This window comes from Pipistrellus kuhlii, unplaced genomic scaffold (assembly GCF_014108245.1).
Source record: "Pipistrellus kuhlii isolate mPipKuh1 unplaced genomic scaffold, mPipKuh1.p scaffold_m20_p_2, whole genome shotgun sequence".
NCBI lineage: Eukaryota > Metazoa > Chordata > Mammalia > Chiroptera > Vespertilionidae > Pipistrellus > Pipistrellus kuhlii.
Window position 1 is genome coordinate 50,770,573 of NW_023425515.1, and position 19,225 is coordinate 50,789,797.

The 19,225-nt window shown below is 52.1% G+C and overlaps 1 protein-coding gene across 1 annotated transcript in view; it reads left to right on the plus strand.

Moving 5' to 3' along the window:
- Positions 1 to 7,544: 7,544 nt before the first annotated feature.
- SEMA5B (semaphorin 5B) overlaps positions 7,545 to 19,225 on the plus strand; it is a 40,677-nt gene continuing 28,996 nt past the window's right edge. Inside the window, exons 1-3 of the mRNA XM_036445771.2 lie at positions 7,545 to 7,754; positions 13,347 to 13,446; positions 18,850 to 18,895. Of these exons, the coding sequence (XP_036301664.1) occupies positions 7,601 to 7,754; positions 13,347 to 13,446; positions 18,850 to 18,895 (300 nt within the window). The 5' untranslated portion in view covers positions 7,545 to 7,600. The remainder of the gene's footprint in view (positions 7,755 to 13,346; positions 13,447 to 18,849; positions 18,896 to 19,225) is intronic.

Below are 19,225 nucleotides of genomic sequence, written 5' to 3' on the forward strand. Positions count from 1 at the left end.
CTGGGGTGTCAGCCTCCAAAGGGCCTGCACCCCCATGGAGTGATCCCCTCACACACACCTATAACTTTGGAAATTTCCTTGCCCCCTGGCAAGTGATTGGAGATGGGGGAGGGGAGGGGAATCTGGTTGATGCTGCCCAGCAAACCTCTGCCATTGGGTAGAAACTTCTGACCAGGTTAGGGAGGTAAATGGGTTTTGTTTAAAATCTTTAGAAACCGCAAAGGAAATGTCTGAGGTTGTGTTTCACATTGGAACAACTAATTTCTGAAGGCAAACGGGAACATTGCAGTTACATTACTGGAGAGTCCAGAGGTTGGCTCTGCAAGGCCAGTGGTGGGTGCTCCCCACCCGGTTCCTCAGCACCTTGGGCAGGGCTTGAGCCCACCCAGGAAGGCCTTTTCCCTTACAGTTTTCACCAAGGCAGGGAGGTTTTGTAGACATGAATAAGAAGTGCCCACGCACAAGTCCTGAAGATGCTGGGGCTGGCTGAAATGACAAACAAACCAGGAAAAGAGCAAAACCAGAAACACCATGGATCCCAACATGAATCTCTTTTTCTTCAGATGACCAGTGTGTTTCCCTCTTCTTCATCTTCTGGAAGTAATCAGATTCAAGTACTGACGATTCTACCAATGGAAAAGTTAAGAGAAAGAGAGGACAGAAAAGGAATAAAAGGAGAAAAGAAAGAAAGCACAAAAGATGAAACATCAAGAAAAAGAAATAGAAGGAGGAAAGGAAGAAACAACCACATGATATCACCTTTCCAAAGTCTCATGAAATTCCTGTTTAAGGAGTTTATTTTATGACACTTTTAGTTTGGGTTTACATTTTTGCTGGTTTATCAAGACCATGGCAGGTACACTATCCAATATGTTAAAGAAAAAACCCTATCTAATAAAGAAGGAATATTCAGGGGAGGGCATTTGGGGGTAACCAGGCTGTCAGGGAGGGCAGTTGGGGATGATCAGATCAGCAGGGGAACAGTTAGGCATCGATCAGGCTGGCAGGGGAGTGATTAGGGGCAATCAGGCAGGCAGGCGAGCAGTTGGGAGCCAGCAGTTCCGGAATGTAAAAGGGATGTCCGACTGCCTATTTAGGCCTGATCCCTGTGGACATCCTCTAAGGGGTCCCAGATTGGAGAGGGTGCAGGTTGGGCTGAGGAACACCCCCTTGCAGTGCACGAATTTTGTGCACCCGGCCTCTAGTCTATATATATATATATATATATATATATATATATATATATATATATATATATGAGCCAGGGTCATAACATCCACAATGACTGGAGGCTCAACCGAACACCAGGCTGTGCACACAACAGGCGAGGGGGCTGAACTGCTGATCTCTTGAAGAGAAAGAGAGGCAGAGCTGATCAGCAGCAGCAGTGGCTGCTGGTGAGGCTGGGAGAGAGAGACACAGGGTGCATCTCTCTCCAGGCCTCACCAGCAGCCAAGCGTCTCTCTCCCAGAGGTCAGCAGTTCAGCCGGCTCCCAGCAGCCTGGGGAGGCTGCTGATCAGCCCTACCTCTATGATCAAGCCCAGAGATAGGCCCAGAGATGCTGACTGGCATATAAACCAACCAATCAGAACCAAATCTGGGTGAACTGCAGGTGCTGTTTAAGTCGGATAGACAAAATAACTCATTTAATCTTCACAACAACTCTGTGAGGTAGGTGTTATCCCAGGTTCCTTCCTCCTGTCTTTCTGCACCACATCCTTTATCGCCTGGCTAACGGCCACTTAAAGCAGCAGAGGCTAATGTAGCACCGTCCACCCTACGTGCAGGCCAGGTGGAAGGAAGGCAAGCCCTCTCAGAGCATTTCCCCCAAAGCCCCACCAAGACTTCCTCCGCCCCTCACTGGCCACCAGGTCCTAAAGGCTGGTAATGGCTTTGAGCAGGGCGCACTGCCCCACCCCACACCAAGGCTCCTTCCGGAAGGAGAGGGCAGGAGTGGACATGAGGAGGCAGTGCTGCGTAGGTGGCTCCTGGTCTGACACCACTCCTCTGACGGACTTCAGCAAAACCAGGGGAAACTTCACTACGAGGATCCGGGAGGGGGTGGCTCATGGACGTAGGATGTAGTCTGACCTCAGGAAAGGGCTAGAACCTGGAGTGGAAGGCTATCAGCTCCCTTATACGTGTCTCCTCAGCCCATGTGACAGGTGGGAGATGGCCACCCCACCTCTCCACATTACAGGTTCCTAGTTCCTTTGGAAAGACTGACTTGACTCTGGGGGTAGGGAGGGGACCCAAATTGCCATGGGAGAGCATCTGATTGGTCTGTTTTAACCACACAACTATCCTTAATGTAGCAGCTATGATGGGGGTGAGGGCGATATGTGTATATATGAGGTGCCAAGGGCCTTTGACCTGTGGATGGAGGGGGGATCATTTCCAAAGGTGGGGAATTCTTGGGAGTTGGGAAGTCAGTCTCTCCCTCCCCAACCCTCCCACCCACACCAAGTATCTAAAAGTCTGCTCAAAAAGTCAGACTCTGGCCCTTGTTGGTGTGGCTCAGTGGCTAGAGTGCCAGTCCACACACCGAAGGGTCCCATGCAGGCTTGATTCCGGGTCCAGGGCTGGGTTGCAGTTTCTATCCCTGACCCTGGTTGGGACAGGAGCTGGAGGCAACCAATCAATGTGTCTCTCTCACATCAATGTTTCTCTTTCTCTCTCCTCCTCCTCCTCCCTTTCTCTTCCTTTCTCCCACTCTCTCTAAAAAGAGATGGAAAAAAATATCCTCGGATGAGGAATAATAACAAAAGTCAGACCTTATAACACCCTCGGTTGGGGGATTAATCACTCTTTGTTTTCCAGTGTGGCACCCCCTATTCCACTGGTGTTTTTGCAAAGCTCCAAGCCCTGGCTCATTGAGCTCTGTCCTGACCATTAGCACCCCACACTCCAGCCCCATGCCTCGCTGTCCGGGTCCTTCTGTCCCTCCTTTGCACCCTTCTTAGGGTCTACTGTCTTCCTTGCCAAGGGCAGAGGAGGTCCTGGAAGATGGTGGCAAAAGAGGTGTGTGTGTGAGCCCCTGTGGGACTCCTAAGTCATCCCCTGGGACCCCCTATGGACTCTTAAGGACTGGAATGCCCAAACTGTCCCCTCCCTGATCAGTGTCCGTTCTGTCTACCTCTGGGTGACTCTCCTGGGTCTGTGTTGTGTGTATGTCCATCTGCTGCCATGGCTCTCTCCTCCTGTCTCTCTCCCCAACCTGAGTGGAGGAGATCCGGAATCCAGGTCCTGCCCTCAGACCTTACCCACCCCCATTCACAGCTGTGCTCCTTCCCTTCTCAACAGCTGGAGCCCAGGTGGAGGAAGGGATCTTAATCTAGCAATTATTGATTCTGGAGGGCCGTGGAAGACCTAGTTACATAAAAACCATAAGTTATGGATGTTAGGTACTGTAAGTACCTAAGGGGAGGGAAGGGGTGAAGGAGGTGCTCCTAATTCAGGCCCGGAGCTCAGGATCTGGCCACACAGAGGGGCGGGGCAGGCCTGGGGGCAGTGGAGGTGGTAGTCAGACCTGGGTGGAAAGCAGGAGGCCTGGGAAGGGAGCAGGGGGAGGGGGAGGGTTGGGAATAATGAGGGGAGGGCGGTTGTCCTAATACCTTAGTTGTTCTGAGCAGCTGAGAGGAACAGCCCAGCTAAGGTCTAAAGAGATGATATTTGCATATGCGTTGAATATCACCAATTAGGTGTAACCCCAAGGAAACAGATGGCACAAATTGGGACGAGGGAAGGCAGTTTAATGAAAGAACGATTTACCGAGCAGTGGGAAGGGATTCGGAGCCACTTGTGAGTGCTCACCATGGGCCTCCGGGGCTGGTGAGGAGGCGCTGGTGAGGAGGCGGTGGTACCCCTGGGTGTGAAGGGAGGAGGGAGGGAATGATTACTGAAACCTGGAGGCTAGTACCAAGGCTCTGACTGGAGGCACTCTGCTGCCTCCTCCCTCAACCCCTCCCCCTGCTATGTTCTGCCAGCGCCCTCCCCCCACCATTGGTCACACAGAGGGAAGGGGTCCCTGGACGCTCCTCAGGTACAGAGCAGGAAGGAGGAGGGAGGGTAGAGGGACAGATAGGAGGCATCTAGCACAGGTTCAGAGGGCAAAAGGAAATACTTCCAGTCCCCTCCACCTCTCCAGGGCATCCGAAGAGTTCTCACTAAAGGGTGCTCACCGTGTGCCAGGCACTGTTCCAGGCCCTTTAAAGATAGTAATTCCTTTAACACTTACATCTGTGGAGGGAGCTGATTTTGCTATTCTCACTCCCAGTTTGAGGAAACTAAAGCGGGGAGGAGTGAGTATTGTTCCCAGAGTCACACAGCTGGTAAGGAGAAGAGCTGGGGGTTGAACCCAGGTTGACCGGCTCCAGAGGGTTGCCCTGGCCTGTGATTCCCCGCTCCCTGAGGCCAGGGATCAGTTTCGGGGAAAGGAGACCCCGGACAGGTCAGCAGTGCCAAGCGCCAGGACACAGGAAGGGCCCGGCTCAGCACGGAGGACTAACTCAGGGAGCGCCAGTGTGAAACATCACTCCAGCGAGTGAGCTCGGGCCAAACCTTCCTCGCAGACGGTCTCTGCGGAGAGAGATGGTTAGACTCTCAGATGAAGGGGTCAAAGAGCTGCCCTGGGAACCATTGCCCCATGGGCACGGGATGGGGCAGGGTAAGGGAGAGGGGCGCACCCCTGGGCACACACATTGTGTGGTCATGGGGGTATTCCCTTGGAGCCTGGCAGCAATGCCAGGAGGGCGTTAGCCCATTGCACACACAAGGGAGGAAGCTTAGGCCTGGAAGAAACCCATCCTCTCCTGTGATTCTCCAGACCTGGGTGAGGCAGTGGCAGCAGGAAGGGAAGAAGAGGAGGGGTTGGGAGCAAAGGGACTTAGAGAGGGATGAAACCTCATGGGCTGCTAGTCTTGGGAAGGCTGGCAGAATCCCCTTGGGGTCACTCACCTGGAGGCTGCAGGCCGCCATTCTCAATGGGAGTGATTCTGATTGGTTCCCCCATGAACCCCTTGGAAAATCCAAGTTCCAGGGGTCCTCAAACTTTTTAAAGTGGGGGCCAGATCACGGTCCCTCAGAGAGCTGGAGGGCCGGACTATATGAACTACTAATTCCTACTGTAACACCTCGGCTGCGCTCACTGCCCAAAAAACCTGGCGGGCCGGATCAGACTCCTCTGCGGGCCACATGTGGCCCGCGGGCCGTAGTTTGAAGACCCCTGCAAGTTTCATTTCATAGATGAGGAAAGTGACACTAGGCGAGAGGCCTGGGGCCTGGGGAGCGTGGTGACACAGTGGATGGACAGCCTCTGAGGAGAGCTGGGAGTGGGCTCAGACTGCGTGAGGCGGGCCGCAGGGAGCTATCCGGCCTTCTAACTTCCTGTTAGGAGTTTTAGGAACCAGAGCTAGTTTTTAAAAAAGGATTAATTTTCAATAGTCTAGGTCACATGTGTCAAACACAAGGCCTGCGTGCCAAATCCGTCCCGCCAGGCCTTGCAATGTGGCCCGCACCGCGCTGTCATCACTGCACTCCACTGCGTTTCCATCACAATGACAGTTTATGACTGTTCAGTAAACCATTCGGCCCGTGATTTAGGCTGGATTTTAGATTTTGGCCCCTTCTCTGATTGAGTTCGACACCCCTAGTCTAGGTGATAGTAGACATATTTATTATTCAAAAATGAAAATAATTTAGAAAGTATATATTGAGAAGGCTGGATTACTATTTTGCTATTTATAGGTAACCTTATATATATATAGTTTGATTTATTATTTCAGTGTATGTTAATGCTAAGATAAGCAAATAGAAATATATATATTCTTGTCTCTACTCTCTTTTTCACAAAAGGTGGCATGCTATTATAATATCCCTGGAGAGTTCTCCATATTAAAATCTAGAGGAAATCTCATTCTTTTTTTCTTTTTCTTTTTTTAAAATATATTTTATTGTTTTTTGTTTTTTTTTTACAGAGGAAAGGAGAGAGATAGAGAGCTAGAAAAGTCGATGAGAGAGAAACATCGACCAGCTGCCTCCTGCAACCCCCCACCGGGGATGTGCCCGCAACCAATGTGCATGCCCCTGACCGGAATCAAACCTGGGACCCCTCGGTCCGCAGACCCACGCTCCACCACTGAGCCAAACCGGCTTCGGCGAAACCTCATTCTTTTCTAGAGCTGCACAGTATCCCATTACAAAGATCCATCACAGGGTACTGAAGAAGCCTCTGGTTGCTAGGTATTGGGCTGTTGCCCGTCTTCTCTTACTACACAGAACGCACGGGAATAATCTTGTGCCTCCCTGACTTGGCAGATGTGCAGGTGCCTCTGTAGTCTATTCTGCTTCTCGATAACCTGTGATGAAGGAACGGGTTTTATTTATCAATTTACAGCCTGTTGCAGGTGGATGATCACGTAAAATGTAATAAAAGTGAATCCCTAGGGAAGTGAAGTGAAGAAGAAAAAAAAAAAAAAAACCCTGCAAAATACAAGCCCAAATATTTTGTTATCAGATCCACTAGACATGAAAATTATTCTGTCAAATAACAATAAAGGTTTTTAAACACTTACTTTCTGATGTCTGCATTAATCTTGCCACAGAGTCATCAAGTTCATACAGCCTCACCAGCAGTGGTCTAACTTGGATTCTTGCTAAACCGATAGGTGAGCAGAGGTTATCTCAGGCTAATTGCTAATAATTGCTCTTATTCTGAATGCGAATAAGTGTCATTTGTGTTTTTAAGCCCAATTTGCATTTATATTCATTTTCTACTGGACTGTTGGTTTTTTTCTTCTTGATTCCCAGGAGTTATTTACATAGCAGGAATATTAGCTCCTTTGTCTGTGATATGAATTGCAAATATTTTTCCAGTTTGTTATTTGGTTTTGCTTAACACTGTTTTTGTTTTTTGGTTGTTTTGTTAGTTTGGGTTTTTTGTTTTGTTTTGTTTTGTTTTTTGTTGCTGTTTTTTTGGGGGGGGTGTTGGGGGAGAGAGAGGCATGCAGAAGTTTGTGGATTTTATGTAGTTAAATATTTTCTTCAATAACTTCTGGATTTTGAGTCATGGTTCTTCCACTCCAAGGTTATAAAGATTACTGCCCACATTTTCTTCTAGTATTTTGTTGGTTTTATTCTTAGCATTTAATCTTTTATTCAGTTGGAATTTTTCCTAGTATAAGGTGTAAGTTATGGGCCCAAATTTATCTCTTTATAACTGGCTATTCATTCACCCTAGCTCCATTTATTAAAATCCCTAAGATACCACTTTTATCATTAAGACAAATTTTAAGCCATTTGGGATCATAATAGGAAAAAGCTCTATAATTTGTCAGTTTGGGGTAGAATACCATTCCAAGGGAAATTAGCTTTCAAGCTGTGATCTATAACTTTGTATTTCTAAAGCAGAATGAACTCTAACTAACATAAATTTCTATTTAAACAAACAAAAGCCAAACCTGTGGGGCCCCTGACATCCCCGAGGAACTTGGGAGAAGTGGACCTTGGGAAGGAGCACGCGGTGAGACTGAATGTTTGCGTTGCAGGTCTTCCCCAGCCTGCCGGCCTGCTGTCGGGAGCCGGGACCCAGAGGGGCCCACCATGGTGCTCCCCGGAGCCCTGGCTGCCACCCTGTTCCCGCCCAGCCTCGTGCTGCTGGTCTGCCACCTCTCCAGCTCCCAGGATGTCACCCCTGACCCCAGCCGTGAGCAGCAGCTGTGCGCCCTGAGAGAACACCCCATCGTGGCCTTTGCAGGTGAGAGACCCTTCCCACCCAGTTCTTTCTGCAGTGACCATGTCCTGAAGGACGCAGGCCCACCTAGGATTCAGAGATGCATAAGGATGGTGACCCTAGGTGGGATGGGTCTGAGTTTAGTCTCCAGACAATGTGTTCAGGCCCCTCTCTCATACTTACCTGGGAGGCAGGGTCTTCCTCTGGCTTCTTTCGCTGGGGAAAGAGGTGTGGGACCCCTGAGTGGGCTGCCAAGGGCTGGTCCCGCTCAGCTCTGGCTCTGCTGGAAGCATGAGCTCTGCGTCCTGGCTTTTCTCGGGGGAAGGGGAGAATGAGGATGGCTCACTCCTTAGAAGTGCCTCGTGATCTCTGCAAAGCCTTCTGCTCTACGACGTCTGCAGGGATGCTGTCATTGGGGGGCTGGGAGCCCTCTGGGATAGGGGCCCTGGTGACTAGTAACTCCTTTGGTCTGTCAAGGGAGGACATGGGAGTGTCCAGCTGAAGTGTTTCCCAAGCTGGGATTTGTGAATCGCTGGGCATGTGCTGAGGGTCTGCCAGTTTTCAATAAGAGTTTCTAAGATGAGTCTATGCATTTGATGATTATCTAAAAACAAAGCAAAAACGCAAACACTGGAGCTTCCTGGATATTCTCCTTTGACCTGTGAGCCTGTGGTGGTGTGACCATCACATCAATACTTTGGGCCCATTGCCTCGCGGAAGCCCACACTGATGTAATCTGAGGGGTCCTCAGGTTCTTAAGTCTCATGAACACCTGTCCTGTCTCCCTTCCCTGTAACCCTGGCTGGGAGGCAGGACAAGGCCACGCCTTTTGACAGATGCGGGCCGAGGTGCAGAGGGTGGGAGAGACTAGTCAGAGCCTCCTGACTCAGGACCAGACAGCGCCCCGCCCTCCGGTGCCCAGGCAGGAGGAGGAGCAGCCGGTCCTCCGGGATGCCACAGCCATCAGGAGGGGCAAGATGGAAACCAGCCAGGACTGGTTGGCTCAGTGGATAGAGTGTCTGCCTGTGGACTGAAAGGTCCCAGGTTCGATTCCGGTCAAGGGCATGTACCTTGGTTGCAGGCACATCAGCAGTGGAGAGTGTGCAGGCAGAAGCTGATCGATATTTCTCTCACATCGATGTTTCTAACTGTCTATCCATCTCCCTTCCTCTCTAAAAAATCACTAAAATATATAAAATAAAATAAAAAGATGGAAACCAGCATTGCCCTGGCTGGTTTGGCTCAGTGGATTGAGCATTGGCCTGTGGACTGAAAGGTCCCAGGTTCGATTCTGGTAAAGGGCACATGCTCGGATTGTGGGCTTGATCCCCAGTGGGGGGCATGTAGGAGGCAACTGATCAATGACTCTCTCATCATTATTGTTTTTATCTCTGTCTCTTCTCCCTTTCTGTCCGAAATCAATAATATGTGTGTGTGTGTGTGTGTGTGTGTGTGTGTGTGTGTGTGTATTTTTTTTTTTTTTTTAAGATGGAACCCAGCATGGAAAAATAAACCCATGAGTCAGAGGCTGGCATGTGATTGAGGGCAGGGGAGCCTATGAATAGGAGTTGGGGGCTGTGAGAGGGGAGTCTGGGGGGTTGTGAGGGGGGAGAAGTGTGGGGCTCCAGCTGCGGGCTGCTCCTGTCTCCTGTCTTGGGGAGCTTTTCCAGCTGGTTTCTCTGTGCTATTTTCTCTGTCCTGCTTGAGCTGGAATCCAGGCTTTAAAGGCTTAAGTGGATTACGGTAAATTAGCAATCCCTTTAAGCCTACAGAATGAGCATGCACACCTTCAGCCTTCTGAGGGCCCCTGGGGTGTTGCTGGTGGCTGTCCCTGAGGGGAAGGACCAAGCGGGGGACAGAGGAGCCGAGAGCCCCTGTCCCCCAGCCAGGCTACTCTGTACTGGGGTGGGGGTGGCAGGGGGTGGGAGATGGTTCCTTGAGTTCCTGGCTTCCTTGACACCATTTTGTACCTTCATGTGTACATTACTTGGCTTGCCACCACACCCTCTTTCAGAAGGAGGGGATGCGGCTCAGGGTGGCATGGATGGTGACATAGTCATAAGGAATCCCCTTATTTCCGGGCAAGAGGAGACGGTGGCATCCTCCCAGCTTCTCCTCCCAGCCCTACCGGCCTCCTCCGGCTCACCCCCTCCCCTCTCCTGACAGCTCTGGCTTTTCCTGCCCACTCACTAACTTTTTGCTGGTCCTGCTTGATGCCAGGCACCAAATGGGACCCTGTGGGGCCTCAGAGGTGAGCAAGAATCTCTTCTGGGTATGTGCCTCTCATTGCTTCTTCAATATCACTCCCCTTCGGCCCCCAGTGCAGTTGGTCCTGGACCAGGGCTAGTCAGTCCTGCTGTTGCCCCAAACCCTTTTGCACAGCTGAGTACACACTGGGGACTAGTGATGGACTGTCTTCTGGGTTACATCGTGTTCTAGAGAAGTTGCCGCAATCTATCCTAGCAAAGCCCTGGCTTCCAGGGTTCCCCTAGATGTTGTATTTTATTTTTGACCCATCTGTAGGTTTCCAAACCTGTAGCTCTGAGTTTCCTTCTCCCCTGACACCTGACTGATCGGTGAGTAACCCCTCAGTACCCAGAGGAGCTGCCAGGTGCAGTCTGACATTTTCCTGTTGTGGAAGGTTACATCCTCTGCTGTGTGTTTCTTTTAAGGGGGGCCCACCTAGGTCTCTCTCTCTCTCTCTCTCTCTCTCTCTCTCTCTCTCTCTCTCTCTCTCTCTCTCTCTCTGTCTCTGTCTCTCTCTCTCTCTCTCTCTCTTATTTTAAATATATTTCATTGATTTCAGAGAAGAAGGGAGAGGGAGAGATAGAAACATCAACAATGAGAGAGAATCACTGATTGGCTGCCTCCTGCATGCCCTCCCACTGGGGATCGAGCCCACAACCCTGGGCATGTGCTTTGACTGGAATTGAACCCAGGACCCTTCAGTCCGCAGGCAGATGCTCTGTCCACTGAGCCAAACCAGCCAGGGCCACCTGTGTTTCTCTTTGGCCCTCACGGTGTTCCTCTCGCCATGGCATGGCCTTTCCAGGCAGCAGGGGAAGCCAGTATGGAGTTCACACTGGCAGTGGTTAATCCACAAGGTGGGTAATTGAATTGACTGTACATAATTAAAGTCACAGGCGCGTCATGGAGAATGTCATTTTTCTCTTAAAGACGCTGTCCAAAGCCTTCGCTGCACACGGAGCTCAGACGTGCTCGGTGTTTTAATGACAGCCCTCCCTCCGGTCAGTCCTCTTTGCCTGTTTAATCGGAGATGCTGGCTGCCTTCTCAAGGAGCCCCCCCCCCGGATCACGGGGCCGCACGTCTCTCCCTTTCCCCTTCGCCCGTGTTGGCCCTTTCTGTGTGAGGGGAGGGGGACAGAAACTGGGAGGGGCCTCCACCCGCCTTGCCCCTGGCTCCTGCCCTGTTTCCTCTCCCCCTTTCCACCTCTCCAAGGACCCACCTAAACTAAGACTAGAGAAGTCCCCAGATGAGTTTTTTTCTGGTTTGCTGCAGACCAGTCATGCCATTTCTTGCCCTGTTTGGCTGCCCACATCTGGAATGCCTCTGTTGGGAGGAGAGAGAATTAAAGTGTGACCCAGTTGCTACTTCTGGAGAGCGCACCCAGTCTGATGGGCAAGCCCTTTCACACTGCCCCCTCCTCCCCGCCCCCGGCCCCTTTCCGCGAAAATACACTTGAGCACATTGAGTGATAATAACATACAATGTGAATGGAATGGAAAGGGTAGAGAGAATGTAGACCAAAATAAAACCAGCTGGAGGGGCAGTAACCCAGGAGAGCTTCCTGGAGGAAGAGGACCCTTGGCTTAGTCTCTAAGGTAATATATACTATCTTACCAGGGTTTCTGAAAGTGGCCCTGAGGCCAGCTAAAAACCCAGTCTGCCTGACCGCAAATCTACTTATTGTACCGATACTGCACAAGTGTCATTGCAATTACATGTCAATTGTGGCCAATCCATAGCCACCTGCTGGGGGCAGAGGCAGAACCAAGGGGTTAGCTTCACTGTGTTGCAGAATTTCTTATTCTTTTTTAAATTATGCATAACACGGTTTTCTAAAACACATCCAACTCGTAAAACCTCCAGTTCTCCAGCGAGCGATTAAGTGTTTGCCTGTTGTGCAGAAACGAAGGGCTGCTTTCACCCTGTAGTGGAGGGATAATGAGCAATGATTTACTTCCCTTGGATTACACACACACACACACACACACACACACACACACACACTCCACCGGGCCTCCCGGGAGCCGGTCGCTAATGCGCTGTGGGGAGGAAGCACAGGGCCTTGCCTTCCCGCCTTGTGAGCATGAATGTTCCTCTGCTCAGGGCTCTCTCGTTCCTGCTTAGTTCCCTGCCACCCATGAGGCAGGGGTGAGGGGCAGCTCTTAGGAGGCCATGCACTGAGGTGGGAGAAGCGGGCCTCCATTGCAATCATCTGGGTACCATGCCCCGGGCCTGCCCTCCCCACACCGCTGCCCACCCATCCAGAAGGCTGCCAGTCTCCTCTCTGCCCACCCGATGCCCATGAGAAGGCTTGGCCTTGTCTGGGAAGACCTTTCCTTGGAGACAGGGATGGACGCTGACCACCCACCCTATGCAGAGCCTTGTCGGATAACCCGACTCTTCTTGTGCAGGAGGGAGCTGAGGGTCACTCAGACGTTCATTCAGGCACTGCCGAGTGCTGGGAGAGGCCTGGCAATCCAAGAAGCAATACCTTCCCTGTCCCCCAGGACAAACCACCGGGATAGACACCCAGGGATAGGGGGGCTTGAATGGCAGTCAGGTAGAGGTCTGTGGGAGCCCCTTACTCTGGGCTGGGGGAGTCAGGGAAGGCTTCTTGGAGGAGGTGGTGTAGGAGGACAGAAGCGCGGGAGTGTGCAGGCTCTTGTGGAACAGATGGGAGAAGTGCACGGTGTTCTGGTTTAGCATGGCAGGGTGGAGAGCCTAAGGGGGGTGTAAAAGATGAAGCAGCATTCTTTCCAGGGGTCACTGAGTAATGACGGTGCCAGGCATCTGGCTTGGGGGGACCGTGGGGCCCCAGGTTAGGATGTTTTCTCCAGGAGCTTTTTCAGGCTCCAGCTGGGGAGGAACACAACGAGATTTGCATTTGGAAAGATCACTCTGGCCGCCCTATGGGAAATGGACTGGAAGGGCAGGCGTGGAAGCCAGGCCAATCAGGAGGCTGTTGGCACCAGTCCAGGCTAGAGCTGCTGGAGGCTGGATGGGGGGTGGGGTGCAGAGGGCACGATGGATGGGTTTCAGAGGGAGTCGGATGTATACCAGTCAGGGTTTGCCGGCATGTTTGATGCAGCTGGCGAGGGTCTGAGGGAGTCAAGGGTGATTGCAGGTCTCTCTTCGGCAGCTGGGGCAGGTGGAGCCCTCTTCTGAGCTAGGGAAAAAGCGGGGACAGGGACAACACCCCACTCCTGCTCCCCCCCCCCCCCGCCCCCCAGCCGGCTGCTCACAGATCTCCTGGTGCCCCCAGCCTCACTGCATCCCGACTGATGCTTCACCCTCCCGTTCTCCTGTCTGGTGCTGGGCAGCTGGTAGCCTGGTCCGTGGTAACTGGATGTCTGCCTCTCTCTTCCCAGATCTGAAGCCCTGGGTCTCTAACTTCACCTACCCTGGAGCCCGAGACTTCTCCCAGCTCGCTCTGGATCCCCCCAGGAACCAGCTCATCGTGGGAGCCAGGTAAAACGGTGCAGGAGGGTTGGGGTCAAGAGTGCAGGTGCTTAGAATTGGGTGCAGGGAATGTTGTCTGGGGTGAGCCTACTGTGGGCTTTCTCGTGTCCTGGGCCCCTGTTCCTCTCTGAGCCTGAATGTCTGTCTCCCACAGAAGGGAGCATTTGGGGTTGGGGGTAGAGAAGTGACCTCCAGATCTCAGCAAGCCATGTACTTCAGTGGCTGGTAGTTACTGAGAGCGGCCTCCTCCTGCCCCCTGTCCCTGCCATGCGGCCTAGCTAGCATCCTCCCTGGGAGCTCCGTGCAGAGAAGGTGCCCAGGAGCCCCCTGCTGGCCGGCTGGCCACCTGCACCTGGGACTCCCGGACACAGGCCTTGTGCTTCTTTCAGGCAGGACCTCGCTTCCCTGTTACCTGACCTCCTTTAGTCCCACTGTCCAGGGCCAGTATCCAAAGGATAATATGCTCTAGGGAGAACTTTTGGGGACTTTATGGAGTGGAGGAGGAGGAGATAATTCTCACAAAATGATAGACCATGAGTTCTGGTGGGGAAGGGAGCTCAGAGATGGTTGAGTCCAGTGGGTCTCAAAGAGTGGACCAGCCACACCAGCAACAGCTGGGAACTTGTTAGAAATGCAAATCCTTGGGCTCTACCCAGACCCACTGAACCGGAAGCTCTGGGCGGGCCAGCAGCCTGCATTTCAGCAGCCCCTCCAGGCGAGTCTGCAGCACGCTCAGGTTTGAGAATGCTGGTCTACTAACCCAACTGCCTTTGATGTAAACACGAAGAGGCAGAGAGAGGCCTGTTGAGGGCAAGGGGACCGTCTCAAGATAATTTAGTCAGATGACAACCGTGATGAGGACAGAACCCAGGTCCCCTCAGCCCAGGGCTTTAGTTTGGCCTGCCAGTCCGTGTTGTCCCCTCCTGCTGCAGGGGTGTGTTTCAGAGGCTCTCCACCCCGAGAGGTGCTGATTCTGCTGTTCTGGGATGGGAGGAGGATGATCGCTAGGGAGCTGAGCAGCCTTGACCTCTGGGCTTTCCTGAATGTTCCCGTCCCCTCAGTGTCGTCTGAAAGGGACAGGGGAGACAGAGTTCTGGATTAGGACCCGAGGAGTTACATTATTGTCCTGGATGATCTTCTCCACTTTTCCTTTTTGTTGTTGTTGTTAATCCTCACCGAGGATATTTTTTTCCCATTGATTTTTAGAGAGAGTGGAAGGGAGGAGGAGAGACAGAGGGGAGAAACATTAATGTGAGAAAGACACATTGATTGGTTGCCTCCTGCACGCGCCCCGACCAGCACTGGGGATCAAGCTTGCAACTGAGGTTCATGCCCTCGACCTGAGGGCCAACACTGACCACTGAGCAAAACTGGCTAGGGCTGATCTTCACTTTGGAGCCTCAGTTTCTTTGCCTGTCAGGTCTGGGTGACAGTCTCTGTGCTGCCACCCTCACAGGGCTATGGTGAAGCTGGGCTGAACGCATTTCACTTTTTATTTTTATTTATTTTCTAACTTTTTTTGTTTTTATTCCTCACCTGAGGACATGCTTAGAGAGAGGAAGGGATAGAGAGAGAGCGAAACATTGTTTGCCTTCCATAGGTGCCCCTACCGGGGATCAAACCCACAGTCCAGGTATGTGCCCTGACCAGGAATTGAACTAGAGACTTTCCGAAAGTGCACGGAATGAAGCTCAACCAACTGAGCCACTCGGGCCGGGTTAATTTTTATTTTTAAAAGAACTAGTCACAGTGCATCGGTGCTACGTGCTCTGGTATAACGTTCAGAAGGTATAGACAGTACAGTGATGAGCAGGGCATCCCCTCCACACTCCCAGCAGGATCCCTCCTCAGGGCACGCCCTACTGTGTGTGTGTGTGTGTGTGTGTGTGTGTCTGCCCAGAAATATCTGTACATGTGCAAGTCTGCAAGAGTATGGATTTCATTTTCCAGCTCAGAGAATACTTGTTCTGCTGTTTATTTTTGAGAGACTCATGGATTTACATGCAGTTGTAAGAACTAACACAAAGAGACCCAATCCATAAGCCTTCCACCCAGTTTCTTTTAATGGTAACATCTTGCCTAACAGCTGTACAACATTCCAGTCAGGACGGTGACCGGTGATCGGTAAGATCCTTCCACCTAATTCAGGGCCCGTCTGTTTTTCGCATGTACTTTTAAAAATCCCGACGTCTGGCTCTGGGCTGTGTGAAAACATTTCATTTTATTTTTTAAAAATATATCTTATTGATTTTTTACATAGAGGAAGAGAGAGGGATAGAGAGCTAGAAACATCGATGAGAGAGAACCATCAATCAGCTGCCTCTTGCATACCCCCTACTGGGGATATGCCCTCAACCAAGGTACATGCCCTTGACCAGAATCAAACCTGGGACCGGTTTGGGCTGTATGGAAACATTTTAGAAGCTGCCATTCGTCCCGCGCCGGCCGTGCGCCAGGCACCATCTTACGTACCCTGTATGTAGAGAAGCATCTAAATTACGTAGGCAGTCTGGTATATAAAGACGCACCTCATCTTCACAAGAACCCCAGGAATGGTGTTCTATGAGTGGCCCCATTGTATGGACCCGGAAACTGAGGCTCAGAAGGATAGATGCCTGCCTGTGGTCACACTGCTCTTCCCGACCCAATCTGGGGCTCCCCCCACACAGTGGACACATACCTTTTCCTATTCCTGGTCTCCCCCCAATCCTGGCTGTGCCCAAGGATCAAGGCGGGGAGCAGGGGGAACCAGCCCTGGACTTGCCCCTTGCACCTCTTGGAGCAAACGAAGTGGGTCCTTGGCTTCTTCTTCCTTTCCTTTCTCCCCTTCTGCCCCTCCCATTCCTCCTCCTTCCTGAGCCCCCGGGCCTCTGGAATTCCTGCTAGGGGACGTGTTTCTGCTCCTTTACACCCCGCCCTGTTTCCTGAGGGATTCAGGGCAGGTCAGGCTACAGCGATTTCTCTCTGTTCTCATCTCCCAGAAGAGCAGACCTCGACATCATGGTGATGAATGATTTTTGATGGGATAAACACAAAAAATTTTTTAAGTGATGCAATGTTTCCCCTAATTCTTTAAAGCTGTGACTGGATGCCTAAGTTACCTAGCAGGCAGCTGGGGCAGAGCCATAGCCGCAGCCCATCTGTCCCCAGGCCAGGAGGGAGAGGGTGGGGCAGGCGGCTGGGGAGGGGCAGCAGAAGCCTGGAGCCAAGGTCACCGGTGAGGCCCGCCAGGACAGCAGAGCAGCTGAGGGGCCGGGCCAGCAGCCAGAGCTGGGGAAGAGGAGTCCCCGGCCTGAGCGGCCTCCTCCGGGCCCTGGGTTTATCTGGCAGGGCCCCTCCGCATGCTGGCCCGCTCCACAGCCCTTCCCCTCATTTCTCTTCCCACACAGCGGAGGGAGGCCAGAACCTTCCAAAGCAATTACTCCTAAAAACGGCAGGAATGGAAAGAGGAATGACCCGAGATGTAAGAAGGAACGGAAACTCGTAGGGAAAAACCAATATTTTACATCTGCCTGACATTAATAAAGCATCTTAGCATGCATCTCGCCATTCACTGCCCTGTCTCCAGCGCCCTGTGAAAGAGGAAAGACAGCCACATCCGTCTTAGGTGCAGACGCTGAGGAGCTCAGAAGGCCCCTCACCAGCAGCGGAGCTGACTCCCCCGTCTCTGCCCCAGGGTCTGCGCTGTGAACCTGCACTCTCACGTGGCCCTCGGACCCACTAGTGGTTCTGCCACCCTTGGGTCCATGCAAGGGGGCCTTGTGGCCCCAGAGTCCAGGCAAAGCAATTTCAGCAGAGCCTGACGCTGAATAGGTAACACCATCGTTAAGACTCTCTTTAAAAAAAAAATTTTTTTTTTATTGATTTCAGAGAGGAAGGGAGAGGGAGAGATAGAAACGTCAATGATGAGAGAGAATTATTGATCGGCTGCCTCCTGCATGCCTCACACTGGGAATCAAGCCTGCAACCTGGGCATGTGTCCTGATGGGGAACTGAACCATGACCTCCTGGTTCATAGGTCCATGCTCAACCACTGAGCCGCATCGGCTGGGCAAGACTCTCTTTTTTTTAGAGCAGTTTTAAGTTCAGCAACATTGATGGGAAGGTACAGAAAGTTTCTCTATACCCCCAGCCCTACACGTGCAGTCTCCCCCACCGGAGCGGTAAGTTCGTTACAATTGATGAACCTATGAGGACACATCATTATGTCCCAATGTCTGCACATGATGTTATGGTGCACTATTGGTGTGCATCCTCTGGGTTTGGACAAATTTATAATGATATGTACCCATTATTATTATGGCATCATACAGAGCATTTTCACTGCCCTGAACATTCTCTGTGCTCTGCCTATCCATCCGTTCCCTCCCACCACCAACTCCTGGCAACCACAGGTCTCCTGTGCTGTCCCCTCACAGTGGTGCCTTTCCCAGAATGTCATACAATTGGAATCAGACAGCATGTAGCCTTTCAGATGGGCTTCTTCTATTCAGTCATACGCATTTAAGGTCCCTCCGTGTCCTGTTACGTCTTTACAGCTCGTTGCTTTTTAGCGCTCAGTAATATTCCCTTTTCTGGGTGGACCACACATCATTTATCTATTCACCTGCTAAGGTTCATCTCGGCTGCTTCCAGGTTGGGCAATTATGAATAGAGCTGCTACCCACAGTCCATGTGCAGGTTTTGGCGTGGATGTATTTCCTCACTTACGGTTTCTGAGCAGCAGGCTGATCTGAGGAATCTGCGTCTGGCAGCCCGGTGCCGGCTAGACCCTGGGGAAGAGCATTGCGAAGAGGCAGAGGGGCGATCTGGCGCGAGGAGCAGGTGGTCCGGGGAGGTGGCCGTGGACAGTCAGACCCAGAGTCACTGACTGCAGGATGCGAGGAGGCAGATAGGACCCCAAGGTCCCGTGGCTTGAGCCAGGAAATACGGCTGGCCTGTCTGAGGAGGAGACTGAGTCGAGAGAGAGGAGAGGGGAGAAGGCAAGTGGCCTATCTGGGTGCCTGTGAGAGCTGCAGGAAGCTTTCAGGTGAACAGAAATGGGCTCCAGGGGTGGGGAGAGGGAAGTGGTGGGGGCTTTCCGGGACCTGCCAGGGTGGCCAGACGTGTGGAGTAGACAAGTCTGGGTTTTAACTCTTTCTGGGGCCATTTACCTACCTGTTTCCTGGTCTTGTTAGATGGATGAATGGGTTTGAGTTGGCTGGTAAGGGTCTGGCCTGAAGGATAGATCTTTGCTGTTCCCTTCAATATCAATTGAGCTAAGGGAGGGGACGCTCTCCTTGAGGGTCCGCTGACCGAAGACCCTCTGCCCTCGGCCCCTGTCCCGGCACCCGGCGTGCAAAGGGGAGCAGCTGCCTCCGGGACGGGCCTGCGGGCCCAGCCTGACTGATGATTTCCGTCTTGTTTTCACAGGAACTACCTCTTCAGGCTCAGCCTTGCCAATGTCTCCCTCCTTCAGGTACATTTGCTTCCTTTCTCTTCCCTTCCCTGTAACGTCCCTGGGATTTGGGGGCCCAGCTGGGGCAGCACAAAGAACAATATTCACAATTTAACTCCTCGGGCGGAAAACATGAGCCCTGGGCTCTTCTCACTGGCCGTGGACTCCCCCTGGCTGTCAAGGTGATTGCTGGGGGGATCATTGGAAGTGGGGGCGAGGCCACGTGAACAGGGAAGCTCGCACAGGGCCCCATCCTTCGAGGAGGGGAGGAAGGGAGCCCCAGAGCTCGGTGATCCTGGCCCTGCTTGCCCGGAATGAAAAGCCTCAGGGTGCTGGGCCCGCAGGGCTGGA